At 32.1% G+C, this 17,079-nt stretch overlaps 1 protein-coding gene across 1 annotated transcript in view; it reads right to left on the bottom strand.

Moving 5' to 3' along the window:
- The window catches only part of LOC129971094 (kyphoscoliosis peptidase-like), a 68,477-nt gene that overhangs the window by 32,845 nt on the left and 18,553 nt on the right, over positions 1 to 17,079 (bottom strand). Inside the window, exon 2 of the mRNA XM_056084570.1 lies at positions 4,627 to 5,214. Within this exon, the coding sequence (XP_055940545.1) occupies positions 4,627 to 5,206 (580 nt within the window). The 5' untranslated portion in view covers positions 5,207 to 5,214. The remainder of the gene's footprint in view (positions 1 to 4,626; positions 5,215 to 17,079) is intronic.

The raw sequence follows: 17,079 nt of genomic DNA on the forward strand, positions 1-17,079 counted from the left end.
TCAGATTATATCTATTCATATGTTAAGATTAGAATTATGTACAGAATATATTCATTTATATGTTAGACAATTCGTACATATATATAACATATACATTATTTATATGATTATTTCGAATACATATGGTAATGCACTGCATACATACTAATTCTAAGATTCAACTAGAAATTTGTTATACTATCTTTAGTCATCATATTTTTCTTTATTTGAAGATTTAATAGCAGAAAGATCAAATTCAGCTAATTAGTGTCAAAACGGATAATAATTTTTTTTAATCTGAAAGAACAATAAACAAAAAGTGAAATTTATTGAGATGATGCGCTTTGCATTTATTAAATAAAAAAAAATAGTATAAAAATTCACCATTAGGTGGCGTTGTGATACACATAAAACCATTTAATACGGCTTATAATTGTTAAATAAAGTAAAATTAAAATTGCTCAGTATGTCCTCCTTCGTTTTCAACAATATGCTCTAAGCGGAGAACCAAATTTTCTATAGATGACAGGAATGAGTCTGTAGGAATATTAAGAATATGGCGCCAAATGTTGTCCTTCAGATCTGGTAGAGATGATGGCCTTTGACGGTAGATATTGTTCTTCAAATAACCCCACAACAAAAAGTCGCAAGGGGTGATGTCTGGGGAGCCAGGAGGCCATGCTATTGGGAAATAACGGCAAATAACTCGTGCTTCTGTGAAATTCTGTATTAACACTCGCTTTACACGACGATCAATATGATGTGGTGCACCATCTTGCATGAAAATGATGTCTTGAAGGCATCCATGCTGTAGAAGAGTTGAGATTACAAAATCCCTCAACATATCATGGTACCGTTGTCCTGTGACGGAACAGGTTTGGATTCCATTTGAAGTTATCTCTTCAAAGAAATGCGGCCCAATGATAAAGGTAGATGTAAAACCACACCATACTATCACTTTTTCAGGATGCAAGGCTTGTTCCTGGATAACGTGAGGGTTTTCCTCTACCCAAATTCGACAGTTGTGGGTGTTAACTCGTCCATTGAGGTAAAAGTGGGCCTCATCACTCCACAGAATGTTCTATTGCCAAATTGTATCAACCACCATTCGAGCAAGGAACTGAAGTGAAAAAGTTTTACGGATCTCTAAGTCTCCATCATGCAACAGGTGTACAGACTTAATTTTGTATGGATAAAAATGCAAAATCTGCTGTACTATTTTTCGTACAGTTGAATACGGCATATCCAGAACATGGGAAACAACTGGCAAACTTACACTATTATGCGGCGACTGACTGCTGGCTTCAATGAGTGTGGTCGCATCATTTTCGAAGCTGGAAGCTGGAATTTATTTTCGTTCTCTACCTGGAAGAATGCCAAGTTGCCCAGTTTTTTTCAAATTTCTGCATCGTCCTGCGTAGGGCACATGGAGACATTGGACCTCTTCGTATCTGCTTCATACAACGAAATTCCCTTAGAGGTGCAACGGAGTCTTCTTGATTCTGGTAGAACAATTTCACCAGTAGCGCTTTTTCTTGTAACGTAGGCATGACGAAAAGAAAAGAAACTAATGTTCGTGAAGAATCCGCCTTCTTTTTATCCAAAGAAAAGTGGTAATAGGCATGCACTGTAAAGCAAATTATGTTTCACATTTTCAACATATGCAAATAAATGCCATTTCTGTTACAGCACCATCTATTGGTGAATTTTTGTACAAAGTTTTTAAAATTAATAAATGCAAACCCCATCATCTGAATAATCTGTAGTCTTATTTGGACCAATAGAACGCATTTTAGAGCCATCTGAAGTGGGTAACTTATTTCTTGCTAACCCTGTACGTTCCTGCTCGTTTGATATCTAGGTTTCCCAACAATGAAGGCAGACAAGTAGCAAAACTCTAGACCTTGTGTTTCAACGACCTGACAGAAAAAAAAGCTCTTACTTGCTTTTCATATAAATTCTTGTTTTTAATGGTAATTTTGAAATTTCACCCAATCTGAATCTAAAAATCCAATATCTTCTTACTTCAATAATTTCCTTAGTTTATAAGTGTTTGGAAATTAATGTTCGGTTCTGGATTTCACGATGGGTTCAGAGCGCCTGTTGTGATTTTGAATTGTGGTGGCATGATCTGACCAGGACTCTACTATTAAAACATTTGCAAAAGTGATTGGACGTCAACTCATTTACGAAAATTTGGGTTGCCTATACCGGAACTCCATATTAGGTGGATCTTTGTATCAAGCAATTGTCTAGACATCATGGTTCCGAATTGAAAATCTAACTATCAAGCCAATGGCAATTCTATATTACATATCATGATGAAGAAAGATAGCCTAATGAAGCTACATTTAATCGCAATGAGCTCTGACTCTGAAAAAAGAAGTTTTGGTAAGTTAACCAAATGTATACAAATTTGCCAGAATTACCCAAATTAGAGAGTATATAAGAAATTATTTTCACCATTAGACGACAATATGTTAAAATACATGTATCTAACATTTGAAGCGAACAAAAAAAAATGACCAGATGTAGAACCCTATTATTGTGTTAATATGTATGTAAAAATGAATGTTGATTTGTGTGTCTTTTATACAAATAAACAGTTTTTGCTTGCCCTTGATGAAATTTGGCATATGTGCTGTTCTATAGAAAATGAAAGCCACTTCACAATCCAAAAGTTTTTTAACCCTCTCTAGGGCCGTGGGAAGTATGCTTCCCACCAAATTTATTAATCTTTGTATGAAATTATGTAGATTGGCATAAGTTCTGACAAATTTTTTTAGTAAGTCAGAAACTTAGATGCTTCAGTTCTTTCTCTCAGACAAAATGATGTGTCTTGATTTGTTACTTAATTATTAATTAACCAAATTAATTAATTAATTAATTAAATTTATCTAATAAGCTAAATGAATCCCTTTTCTTATTCTAATTTCAAGCCTAAAAATATTTTAGCATAATATGACTAGAAAAAAAATGGCCCTTTAAAGGGTTAAAATATAATTTGATTAAAAGTTTTCAATTTTGGGGAGTTTTTTTCAGCTATATCTTACGAAAATATTAATACATAAAAATAATTTTTACACTTTTTGAAAAAATTAATTAAAAAAAATTGTAGTAATTACTTTTTTTACTTCTAAATTGAAAAATTATTTTTTATGATACCAATTTCATTTACAGAGATTCTTGAAAATTTAGAAAGATACAAATCTCTTATAAAAATTTTCATTCTTACGTCGAAATTCAAATTAATTTCAATGTTCCATCAAACTATTCAATCGCGTCCTTTTGATACTGTTAAAATTAATATACAAATCTTTGAATATTAATGCAGATGCCCTTCGGCTTTTATTTCATAGTATATGTATTTCTTGATTTGCACGCGCAATGATTTAAAGTAGAACGACTAAACTCAGCGGCACGGCAGCCCATGTGAGATAAGGCCTACAGTGCCCATATCTGCATTTTTGACCGAGATTCCTGGCGTGCAAGACATATGTCCAGGTAAGGTGGTCAGCCTAACGCGAAAGCCCCAGTGTTTAGTTCCCAAGCAAGCTTGATGGGCCGCGGTGGCCTGGTGGTAAGGTCTCGGCTTGTGAGCCGTAGGATTTCAGGTTCGAGACCCGATTCCACCGAAGAGCCGACGTGTAAGGGGGTCTGTTGCACGTTAAATCCGTAAATAATAACGTCCTCCCGCTGGTGTGGTGTGGTGTGGTGTGGAGAGGGAGGTGCCAGCTCAGGTGCCGTCCTCGTCATCTGACCGTGGTTCAAAATGACGAGATCCGTCTCAAAATAGCCCTAGTGTTGCTTTACAACGGGACGTTAATATAACTAAACTAAACTAAACCCAAGCATGCTTGAACCTCATTAAATTGACCCACTGAAGGGATGAAAGACTGAGTCGGCTTTGCGCAACCCGAGGATCGGGTTTCGAATCTGCGGGTTGGGAGCGAGAAGTGCTACCACTACGCCACCGGGTTCTTTAAAATAGAACAATTCTATTAAAATCATATTTTTTCAGTCTCATCAAATGAAAAGGTGAACTTTATTTGTACACATAATAAATGAAAAGGTGAACTTTATTACATATTAATAGTTTAATTACCAGGAAGGAATAGGTAAATTACCAGGAATTACCGAAGTCTTGAATTAAAGCAGCCATATTATTATAGATTAGTCATGGTTAGAATAAATACATTAAGCTTCAATAGTCAATGCTACAAACGATTGTAGAATTGTACGCATTTATTCTTTCCTTTTTTTATTAAATTGCTGTGTATTGATGGAGTATCATACTATCATTCAACACTTTCATCACTTACCCGGCTCAACCGACCGTACAAATTTAACCCTGGTGGGCCGGTTTCTGTTTCAAAAGAGGGATACAGGATGTAAAACGAGAACATCTTTGGTGATAAATCATATTACATCCTGCACTTTTGAATTGAAACAGAAACTGACCTTTTAGGATAGAATTTGCACGGCCGGTTGGGTCAGTGCAGTAATAAAAGAGTTAATAATTACTCAAGTTAGTTAAACTTCAATTAATGAATTAATAATCCGTTCTACTATGACATTAACTTCAAAATAACTGACATTTTTCTTTAATTCCAAAAAAGGGGCAAAAATGAATTCTGCTCCACTTACCTCTGTTAACCGGTTCTGTCTGAGATTCCATGGATGACATTTTCGTAGACCTTGCTAATAAATCATCAATTCTGTTTTCAGTGTCATATTTATTGGACAGATCTGCGAAAATCGAATCGAAACTTCCGTTTTCCTTCACATCTTGACGATAGTCATCTCTCGAAGGTTCTGGATCTGTTTGCGTGGACTCTTCAGCCCTGCTGTACGTCGTTTGGACAGACGCATCGACACAGGTGGTAACAAAGTGGTCAGATCTGTACTTGGGCATCAACAAGAACTGATCCGCTTTGGCAAGGATCCTATCCAGACTGTCGAACCCTTCGTCCACTGGAGTCTGGGTCTCGACGTCCCTCGTGTCCCAGCCCATTATGGGCGTGAGCTCGATGTCCGTCTGGGCGTCAGTGTCCGACATTCTGGAACAGGCGTCGGTCTGCGCGGATGCATTTGCCGAGATGGGTACAGCTTTCTTGGCCTGGGACATCCAAGCCACAGGTAGCACCATGTCTTTGTTGTGATTGGCAGAGTTCTGAATTGGGGTTGAGGTGATTGCCTGTATTCTTCGACTGGAACCACACCCCATAGAGTCACCTACCGAAAGGAAATCGTTAATTAAAGTTAACTTGCTTCCCTTTATTAATCTGATGGACTTCTTCAACTCAGTTTTTCATTTTTTAAGCGTATAGAGCATCGCTTATTTAAGATTGTTAATAATATGTCGATACTTTAATAATGTTCGTTACTTTAAATGTCGTTTTTAATAATGTTGTTACTTTAAATGCCGTTACTTTATCGTGTAAATAGTATATAAGGTATTGAAATCATGAAAAGATTCGAATTCAACATTTCGACGAATTTCTACGTTTCAGACCTCTTCCAGTCCAAAAATCACATTTTCTCAATTATATTTTTTATGTATAATTAGTATGAAATATAAAAATAGGCAACGTCTTTTTATCGAGAAATTTTTAATATTTTTTATTTGTGTATCAAATGAATCAGACTATTTTTAAAAATTTCCAATAATGAGTTTTTGCAATAAGTTATTATTTGCAAACAAAAGAATAGGATAAATAGTCTTCCTTTGAGTGACTGATTTAATATGGAGGTGGCAGTTAAATAATCTGAAGTTGCAATGACGAGTCTCATTCGTGCATCGAATTGTTGAATTTTTAAGTTTAAATCTGCAATTAATAGAAACTATAAAATAAGTGCAAAAAGCACTGAAAAATGCTTCAATATCTCAGATGTCCTGATATTATTATAGTAATTAAAACAATAATAAATGTTCAAAACAGGATGTTTCATCTAATTAGGGAGTTGTAAATTCATAGATCAAGAGGTTAAAGAAAGGAAAGCAAATGTTCAATGCAAAAATTGTTGAATTTTTAAGTTTAAATCTGCAATTAATAGAAACTATAAAATAAGTGCAAAAAGCACTGAAAAATGCTTCAATATCTCAGATGTCCTGATATTATTATAGTAATTTAAACAATAATAAATGTTCAAAACAGGATGTTTCATCTAATTAGGGAGTTGTAAATTCATAGATCAAGAGGTTAAAGAAAGGAAAGCAAATGTTCAATGCAAAAATATTTTTCGATACCTAAACTTCAATTCATTTTCAGTAAAAATTAGCTCTCTTACGATTCAGAAATCGGAGTTTTGTTCAAACAGCTTTCAAACTGTTTGATCTGAATAATTAAGGTTCGATTTATGAATTAATTTAATCTCTTAATTTGATAACATATCCCACTGGGGGCAATAATTTTTATTTCCATCAATACAAGAACTAAAATGGTATCTGAGATACTTAAGCGTATCCAGGCGATTACTGTCTTTTAATGTAATTTTTTTTACTATTTTACATATTTAAATATTAAAAATTCTGTTATTCAATGAATGAATAATCACACGTTGACAATTTATCGAAAAATTAATATTTCAATCCAATAAAAAAACGCATTGCGTTTAATTGTTTATCATATGCTATTTTATCTGCAAAATGAGTTTAAAAAAATTAAATAAAAAATTACTTATTCGTGACATTGTAGACAGAATGAGATTTCTGATTAGGTAGCTGCCTATAGCCATTAGCTTAAAGGAGACCGTAGGCAAGTCGATTAAACCCGATGTTATTAGTTTAGTTTCCAAACGAATAAATTGGTTAATAATACAAATTCTTTGAATCATAAAATATTAGGCCAGGTTTAACACTTTATCAAATTAGTCAAGTTCTGACTAGGCAGCTACCTAGAGCCATTGGCCTGATAAAGACCACAGACAAGTCGATTGAACCAGGTTATTAGCCTAGTTTCTAAACGAATAAATTTGTTAAATACAAATTCTAGGAATCATAAAATATTAGGCTAACTTTAACACTTGGTCAAATATAATTAATCAGGTTCTGATTAGGCAGCTGCCTATAATTATTATCCTGTATGAGATGGCAGGCAGGCCTATTAAACCATGTGATTAGCCTTATTTCCAAACGAATAAATTTGTTAATAATATAAATTTTATGAATCATAAATATATTAGACTAAATTTAATACTTAGTCAAATATAATAAGTAATGTTCTCTATACGTGCTATTACATTCATTTAATTAATATAGCATTTATATATACCGTGTATCGTTTCAAATTGCATTAAGCTGCATAGTTATGAATCATAATAAATAAACAAGTAATATATAAAACAAAATTTTTTAAGTCAATTCCTACTTAGGTCAACTATTTTTTTTACTTTCGTTGCTTTTTATTAAATAATTACAAAATTGGTGGCAAACGTGGCGACCATTTGGCGACATGGCGACAGATTTGGCGACCAAATAGAAGTTACTGGACAAATTTAATTAATTAATTAATATTTGAAGAAAAAAACTTGATTAACATCAAGTGTCATCCACGACAAATTTAAAAAAATGTATTTGAACTCGAGTGGATGAATAAAAAGTATTTTATTAACGATTGAAAATTCGAACAAGATATATATATATATATATATATATATAGAAAGAGAGAGAGAGCTAATAGTAGAATTAACATGCTGATTAAGCTAAAAATGAGTTGAAATGTGGAATTAATAGATTAATATGTTAAAAGAGGGGTCCTCAGAATGTACTCTACTTAGGACAGCTGAATGTTTAAATCAATTGCTTATGATCGATATGTCATTGTGTGTACAGGTTAATCTTTTAACACAATAAAAATAAATTAATCCGTTTAATTTTTTTTGATAAAGTATTTTATTCACGTAATTAGTCTCAAATTTAAATATAAGAAATTAAACTTAAATATCATATTTAATGCATGAATCATTGTATGAGATATATATTGTATGAAATATAAATATATTTATTTATATATATTTATTTAATATTTTAGTGTATTAAAAATTAATGCTTTGTATTTAATTGATCATTATATATTATTCTATTTAAATAATGAGTTTGAAAGAATATTTTCTCTGATTAGTAATTCTTAAAGCTAATATAAGGTAGATGATTTCTAATTATTTAAATCTGAACGTTTTGTTCAGAAACCTATAAAAGCACTTGATATATCAGTACATTAACGAATTATGTATTTTGCTTAACTAATATTCATGCAATATGCATTACTTCGTTTGCATAATGAATATTCTTAAATCTATTTTGGCCAATTCGCAGACGATTTTCACAGAAGTAGAACACGTCATACAAAAACATCAATACCAGCTTTTAATATTTAAGTTAAAGGGTCTAGGAATTTATTAAAAAACGCTAATAACCTATATCTATAAAATAGTTTGCAATACAAAATTCCCCTCTGTAATTTTGACACAAATATAAAACGCATTGATCAAAAGGCTCTTTATAATAGAAAGAACCTTTTTAATATTTAAATATGGGTTTTATTCCTATTAATTTTTCATTGTTCTTCACATTTCTCTGTTGTTGAGACATTAGTACACACTCATTTATTGATGTGTCGCCCTGGTGTACACGTACTTTGATAATGATTAGCAGTTCTAGTTTTGACGACGAACACGTTGCTTTGTTCAACGCCTGGATACCAACGAGACGTTTATGACTAGTTTGGACTTCGATCACAGTGGATGTTTTTTTAAATGGTTTAAACACGCAAACGGAAATCATTGGCTTGATTCCCCATTTTCCCTATTAGTTTTCAGTGGTGGTGGTGGTGGTGGAATCCGAATGATTATTTCCAATTCATTTTCCTTCCCCCCTTCTCTTTCCTGATTTTGTTGCAACATTTATCAGTCCATCGATAAACAGTTAGGTTAATAAATATTATGATTTCAAGGATAATTTTAATACATTTTTTTGAATATGTAAGCGAAAAGGAATGCAATCGAATATCTAGGTCATGCATCTTTGACACATTTATTGTTAGCTTTTTAACCAATCTATAGCAGTTAGTGATGTTTAGTTTTGTTGTAGTTACAAAGAGAAAAATGTTAACTTATATTTTGAATTAGATTTGCTTTGTGGACCAATATCTTATGAGTTGGATCTTTTATACTGAGGAACTATTAAAATTTTACATTTATTTTATCTGAAGGTCCAGTCGTAATGGTAGTAAGATCTTTTTCGCATGGAGAACTTTGAAAGGACGTATTAATGAGAAAGATGCATTTTACAGGTTGTACCAACCATTTTAGCATCTTATTTATAATGTCGGTCTTGTCGTAATATAAAAATCATCAAGTAAAACTTGGAATGCAAGCGTCTTTGCGAAATCTTGGCATCTTACATCTAATGGAGATTGGCGATCTTATGTGCAATCAGAAAATCGCCAAAAAGCTATGCACCACAAAAGAATACATTAATAGAGGTATAGTAATTTATTTAATAAGATTTCAGATTGTTATACAGAGTGGTTACTATTTATGACTAAACTATAGTTAGTTAGATATGGTAGAGACAGTTAGATAGATATGTAGAGATAGAGTAACTATATGGTACACAGATTTTATAAGTGTTTCCTTGAATTTGAAAAAAAATATTACCTAAGAAACCGTTGAAAATAACACTGTAAAAGTTTTACCATGAAATAATCGCATTCATAACTTTCCTTAGTCCTACAGATAATGAAGCGAATGCAGAAATAATGATTTTACGTTCGATTATAATCAAAATGGCTTCAACGAAAGAGAAAGTTCCTTTTGGTACCTTTAATTTGAATCGGCTATTACCGAATGTGGGGAAAATACTAGGCGAGAATTCGAATAATGCCGTAATATTTGTTCTTCGATCAACCAATGGTGCTCATATTCGAATTTATTGACGAAAATAGTTTATTAAAAACTTCTGCCTGTTAAGAGGCTTATAGTACCCTAAGCACTAATTAATAATAATTAATTATTACACTAAAGCGTTTGGATTACAACATCCTCGGTCTCATTTTTCGGTGAATACTTGCAAAAATTACTTGAAGTTCTTGCTGCAATATGTATTTGGTCGTGGAGGAAATCTGAAGTTTCTAAATTGATACTGGCAACTTTATATAATAAAATTTTAGTTTGAGAGGTTAACATAAATTTTGAAATAAGATAACCTAAAATGCACTTTGTTAATAGATGCTTTATATTCCTTGATTTAATTAATGAAGTTAGAGCATTCGTAGGCATATTAATATTAAATATGACAGTTCCAAATATGTCAAATGTACAGCTCCAATAATTATAAAATTTAGGAAAAGCTCAAGTAAATTTTCATCAAGCTGGAGAACATAAAAATTATAATACTTTTTATTTTCCGTATACTAAATTACACAAAGAAAAAGCATTGATTATCAAAAATTCGAATTCGAGTTTATAACAATTCCTACGTTTCAGATTTTCCTGAATTTCAAAAACATATTCTTGGAACTATATCTGTCCAAGTTCCAAGAACTAAGAACCAAGTTCCAAGTTTCCAATAATTTCATACGATAACGCAAAAACGCTTTGAGCTTGACAGATGAAATATGGTATGCAGTTTTATTGCCTAATTTGTAGGTTTCAGTCAGCATTCTAAAGAAATCCATTTGTTTATCAAGTCGTACGCAGTGAACTAGATAAATCAAAAACTCAAACAATTATAAAGATGAAATTTGATCAACAGATTTATCATCAAAATTAATGTGTAATAAACTTTAGACTAAAACTTTCAAAGACTGGAACATTTTACTAATTTGTAAATTTGCATGTGTATAAATTCAATTAAATTAAATTTGATATACGATCTTGAGGACAAAATTGTTGGCACATGTTAAATTTTAATCATATTATCAATTCAAATTATTGGAAAGGAAGGCATCCAAAATCCATACTCAGTTTTTTTTCTTTACGATATGAAATATAAAACAAAATATACAACGTCCCTACCTTTTTTTTAACTGTACTCCATACTATCTGAATTTTTGGCCAGCAACTGATGACATATAATCCACTTGTTTTCTCTCGTAAGGCATCAAAAAGACTTCAAGTATCTAATTTGACCATTTAAGAGCATTTCATGTTATTTGGTCTGATGTTTGAGCACGTCTTATAATAAATGAGAACTTTAAACGAATTGTATTTCCTAGTGTAATTGATTGATCAAACACAACGAAAGCTATTTATTTTTGAAATGTATGATAGCAGCAAATCCCGAATAGATTTTTTTACAATAATTTTGGAGAAAATAGTGTTAGAGATTTGGAATACCATTTTCTTGCTGTATTAATTTATGGTAGGAAAGAAAGACTTACAGAGATTCTTGATAGATAACAAGCCAATGACTTCTTATCTGGCAACAAAAATGAAAGTTTTCGGAAATGCAAGAGTTATGCTTTATCTCTCTTATCAGCCGAGAACTAGAGATTCTCCTAGATGTAAATATCCCATGTGACGTCACATTCTTCTAGGAAGCCACATAAACCAGATGACGAAGAACTATTTGATTTTTTTCTGGAGTTTCTTTCGTAGTGCTGGTACGCTGTAGATGCCGATCACTATCAATAGTGGGCTTGTTTGTTAATGCTGTTCTCTGTATATATGTTGGCTATATTTTTGTTGCCTTTTTCGTGTCATATGTCTTTTTATGCTTTTATATTAACATGAATACTGAAAACGTCTTTTTCCGTTATCCAGCTTTTTGGACTTATTTTACCGTACATCCACTAGACGAATTTTGATGAAATAGCCAAAGCTATTCGAATGAACTGTTATTAGCCACTCAAAAATCTTTTATTTATTCCTAATTTATATATCCTTTTCCTGGAAAGATTCGAAGGACTTTGACAATTACAGGCTTCTGTCTCTTAAATAGAAATTAATTTTGTTAGACAGTTTGAAAAATCATAAATGGGACAACTTAAGTTGGGCAGAGGAAGTATCATTTAAATAGATAATAAGTATTATATATATATATATTGTTACAAATCTGTAATTTTGCTATCCCGCATGAATAGTGTCATCCTGGAAAAGCCGTTAAAACCCTTTGTAAGATCTGTCCTGTGCGTCAATGACCTGAGAGCTTGGCGACCATTTGGCGACTTGGCGACGAATTTGGCGAGTTTGGCGACTAAATGGGTACTACTGGAAAGTTCGAGAACTTTCACGATCCATCCACTAAGACCCGAGATACAGCCAGGTACGCCCTGATTGGTCTGAAGATTCTAGCTCCGCCTCCCGGTACTATAAAAGATGGGCAATCTGAAGCTGGAGGAGAAGTCGTGTGTATCGGAAGAATTGTATGTATCGGCGGAAGTTGTGTGTGTGAGAGTGGTCGGAGTCGCCGACAGGTAGAAAAAGACTAGAGGATTAGCAAGCAAGCAAGTTGCTGAACTATTAGAGATTAAATGCATTACGATTGATCGACGGTATTTTGCTGTATAGAAAAATTTTGTAACAATATATAAAAGCAGCAATCGAAGGCGTGTATTTAAATTACTTATTCCATGCCTTGATAATTATTTAAGTGATCTTTATAATTTAAATGTATTATTAAATTGTGAAGTTTGGCTAATACGATTAGAAAGATCAAAAATTAAACAATTCTCCTATTGCAATTTTTTTTTTTGTTTTAAAAATATGTCCTATGTTGTTTCGTTTATTTAGTGTTTTTTTTTCCTTGTGTGAACATAAAATTATTCAGTAAAAAAGGAGATTGTCCAGCAAGTTTAAGCAAATAATGATGCAATATTCCCCAACAAAGAATGGAAAAATAAGTAGTAAAACACAGCGGTAGCGTACACAAAGACAAGTACTAATAGAAAAAGCAAGATTTACTGTTTAAGCAGCAAATCTTTATTAATTAACAGAGATAACAAAAGGCCTTCAGAGATATGTCGTTGAAGATCAACACTCCTAAATGAGAAAATAATACAAAGCTGATTTCAGCTCTGCCGCGCGTGTTTTTACAGTTTCCGAAACAAGATATCGAATTCTCTAAAAGAATTCGGATATTGATTTCTAATAAAGATAACGTCAAGATTAGCATATATTCAAGAGACTTCATTTCTGTCGTCAAAGGGTCGCCAAAGCTGAAGATTACTTATCCGGAATCTGCTCGACTTCCGTTCGAACTATATATAAGATTCTCTTCTTTACTATGAGATTGATTGGTTCTTTATTCCCCAAGAGAGAAAAAAAAACAAAGGCATAAAATCACAGCCGAAACTTACGCAAAGACAGCATTTGCAGATATCAACAGCACATACATGCGCAGAAAATTGTTATTAAATAAATAAAATGGCACAAGTGATCAGATAGAACTCGCTGGCCATCAACATTTTAAAGAGAGAATTTTCTCTACGCCTGACTTCAGCTATTTCTCGTGTTTTTATAGTCTCCTGAATCTTAATGCATTAATTATTATCACTTAATAAGATAATGATTAATGCATAAAAAGGATTCACACATTTTTCGCTAATTTTAGATGATTTTATTAAATGAAATATAATAAGCTTCGAAATTTGGACATCGACTCGAAAGTTCAACTTGAATTATAACTATATATAAATAATTTAATTCTATATTAAAAAATGTCAAAATAAAAATCATCGCATGAATAAAATTTAATCTGCTGAGTAGAAAAATCTAATTTTAATAAACAATAAAATAATTTTGGCTTATTCCCAAAAAACTAATGCCACATGTAGCGTGCCAATTTCGAACAAAAGAGTCCGAATGAAACGTGAACACTTAATGGCCTCAATACCTTGATTAAGTTTCCCATACGCCCACGTAAAAGTACTTTCAAATCTCTGGAGTTCTTAATGTCACAATGTCTGTTCACTGTTGAGTGTTTGAAGTGCTGTGAGCATAGATAATCTGTAGAAGAATGCATTAACGTGATGAAAAAGCGAATAAAGTGGAGACAAAATGCTTTTTTTTAAAAAGAAAAATGGTTTCATTCAAACTTATCGCTCTGATATGGAAATGGGTTTATCATATCCCATTATGTTATTAGAGGTTGAATTGTTGTCAGTCATGTAGGTATCGTTCTGCACTCATTGTAATGTTTAAAACAATCAGATTACGGGAGCATAGAATTTCGTTTTCAATTTGCTGATTGAAGTGTGCCTGTTTGTTCTGAAAACATGATAAAAGGGGGAGGGGGGAATGCAAACGATGCAGTTCTATTTAGAAAGTAAAAGATAAACAAAATATTAATTAATATTCAAGAGATTTATTTTTTTATTTCAAGATATTTTGAATAAATAAAGGAACAAGTTATGGTGAAGCGCATGAAATTCCATCCACTATCTATTTTGGTAATTATTTTTAAAGAGATAAATAGAAGAAATGATCTCTTCCAAGATTAGTACATATGGTTAGAAACAGACCTTAGATGATGGATACATAAAAAAAATTCTTTAAAGTAGAGAAAACCAATTATAGTAATTACCCAAAGCTTTTTTGTATATTCTAATAATTATACTTGTGTATTGTTAACTGCAAGCAGTTGGCAAATAATAGTTACAAAAGAGCCTGTTAGCATGCAATCTTCAGAGAATTTTTGACGATTAATCGATGAGATATGGATAAGATTCAATAATTACGACAAGGAATATGTATTTTTGTGAGTCTTTTTTCTGACCGATAGAATCTAAAACTGGACGTAGAACTACAACTGTTGTCACAAAATCACACTAAATTTCATAAGAAACTATCAACAAAAAAAGCAATCTTTATGAAAATAAAATTAAAATATTTTAATGAGATATTTTAATACGAAGCATTCTACTGGAAAAACAGACTGTAAAACATACAATCAACCATAGGCTTTCATGTAATAAAGTCAAAAAAAAAAAAGAGAGAGAGAGAGAGAGAGATTAGAAATCGTTGATCCTTTTTGTTCAACAGTTATTTCAGATTTCTTAACAGTATACATTTCATAGTGAACTTAATTCGTGTGATACCAAATTTAAGTGGAAAAGAATGACCATAAGTATAAAACGAAAGATATATTTTTGGCAAACACTTATCTGGGGCTTGACACGACATTTTCAAGAAAAGAAAGGGAAGAGGGAGGAAATATTGAAATGTTTTCCTTATATACGATATTTTTAACCATTATGCGGAGCATTTGTATGCAGTGTCTCAAACGGTTAGTTTCCTGTCAATACTTTCCTGTGCTTTCTATGCTGCTGAGATAGTAATAGATGTCTTATATTGATACATCCACTTTTGCTTTATAGTCTGAAACAATGTAGATAAAATAAGAATTTCAAGCCCTAGCTGTATAAGAGACGCTCCAAAACATTTCCATTCGAAACCTTTCAGTTACCTTTCCATCGTTTTTGCAAAATTGAAAGGATCCAGTTGGGACGTTTTAGAGCCCTTATTATACAGCCCGGATATGTCACACACAGATTTTCAACTGTTTGCATCTACAAAGGGGTTCTTCTTTGGTCAGAGTCTTGGCTCTGACGACTACTACTCGAAACAGGCCGATGACATTACACGAAACTGGGATTTTCAAACTGATTCAGTACTGGGACTAATGCCACATAGCTATGATAGTAATATAGTAATACATAGCTAAGTAACAAATTGGTAATACTTCTTCATATCCATTTATTTTCGTCATTCATACATTTTTTTAATATTGCGGGCAAAATTATGTTCATTACTTAATGATATACCCTCGCACTATTTTGTCAAATTGATTTTTAATTAAATTGAAGACCAATTAAAAAAATTTTAATTAAAAGAAAAATGGAAAAAGTTTTGTTGAAACAGCGAGAAGATATAATTTTTTTTTTCTAACAAAGTATTGACTAATGGAAATAAAACTGAAGATAACATATGTATGAAAATAATTTATGCATTATTATAAAAAATTTTTGCTATTTTTATCCCAAACTAAAATTATGCTATTCTAATTGAATTTTCATAGAATAATTTGTTAAAAATCTTTTATTGCAATGACCTTTTTTACTGACAGAGATCCTCACTAAAATCTTATCCGAAGCATGCATTTAATATTATGCATTAATATTATGAAAATATTGTTAATTAACAAATTATCAGTTAAAAAACTACTGGTGTTTAAGCTGCTAAATTTTTATTATTTTGTAAAATTTCAATACTTGAAACCTTTAATTAATAAATACTTATATGCTTTAATAATTAGTCGGCAGGGCATAAATATAAATGTAAACAGATGATTGCCATTTACCTTCATTCAAAGACATTTCTTGTATTTCAAAACTCTAATTTATTTTCTTCATTTGCTGATTTCGTAAGCAGCTACAGGATACATTAAACAAAGAGGAAATAAGGAACCAATGAGAGCGGTCACCCACCCCCCCACTCGCTGTTCTCGCATATTCTCTAACAAACGTTATGCTGGAGAACGCCTTACATTGCACTGCCGTACAATAGTTACGAAATATTAACTTTGGCATGAATTTGGCATTTTTACTGAATCTATCGTGTCATCCTTGGCGAGTTTTTGGACAATTAATCCCTGATTTGCAGTAAATAGTATCCAAAAATCAAATTTGTGTTTTTTAGACGCGTTCTTTTAAAACGATTGAAACCAAAACTGGACACAGGTCTACACTTGTAGTCACAAAATCATATACTTAATTTGATATATTTATGTCATTCCGTTTTTGAATGATTGCGTTTACATGTTTCCAAAAGTAAAGACCGATAGACCCTTTGTTGGTTTTGGCTCAAATTTTGACAGTCACCTACACTATAGATGTAAAATCTGTGTACCGAATCTTATCCATCCAGCTCTCTTCGTTTTGTAGTTATCCTGTTAACTTATATTCGAACAGCCGAACAGATGAAATTCCTCAGAACAGATTTTGCTCAACATTTGATAGAAATCCACAAATCAAGTGTATAGACCACACACCAACTTTCAAATATCTAGCTCAAAGCTTTTGTGAGTTATTATTGTCACAGACAGATAGATAGCCTTTTTTAAAAATGTGTTTTTCGAATTCAGGCAGATCTAAAACG

This window comes from Argiope bruennichi, chromosome 6, assembly GCF_947563725.1.
Source record: "Argiope bruennichi chromosome 6, qqArgBrue1.1, whole genome shotgun sequence".
NCBI lineage: Eukaryota > Metazoa > Arthropoda > Arachnida > Araneae > Araneidae > Argiope > Argiope bruennichi.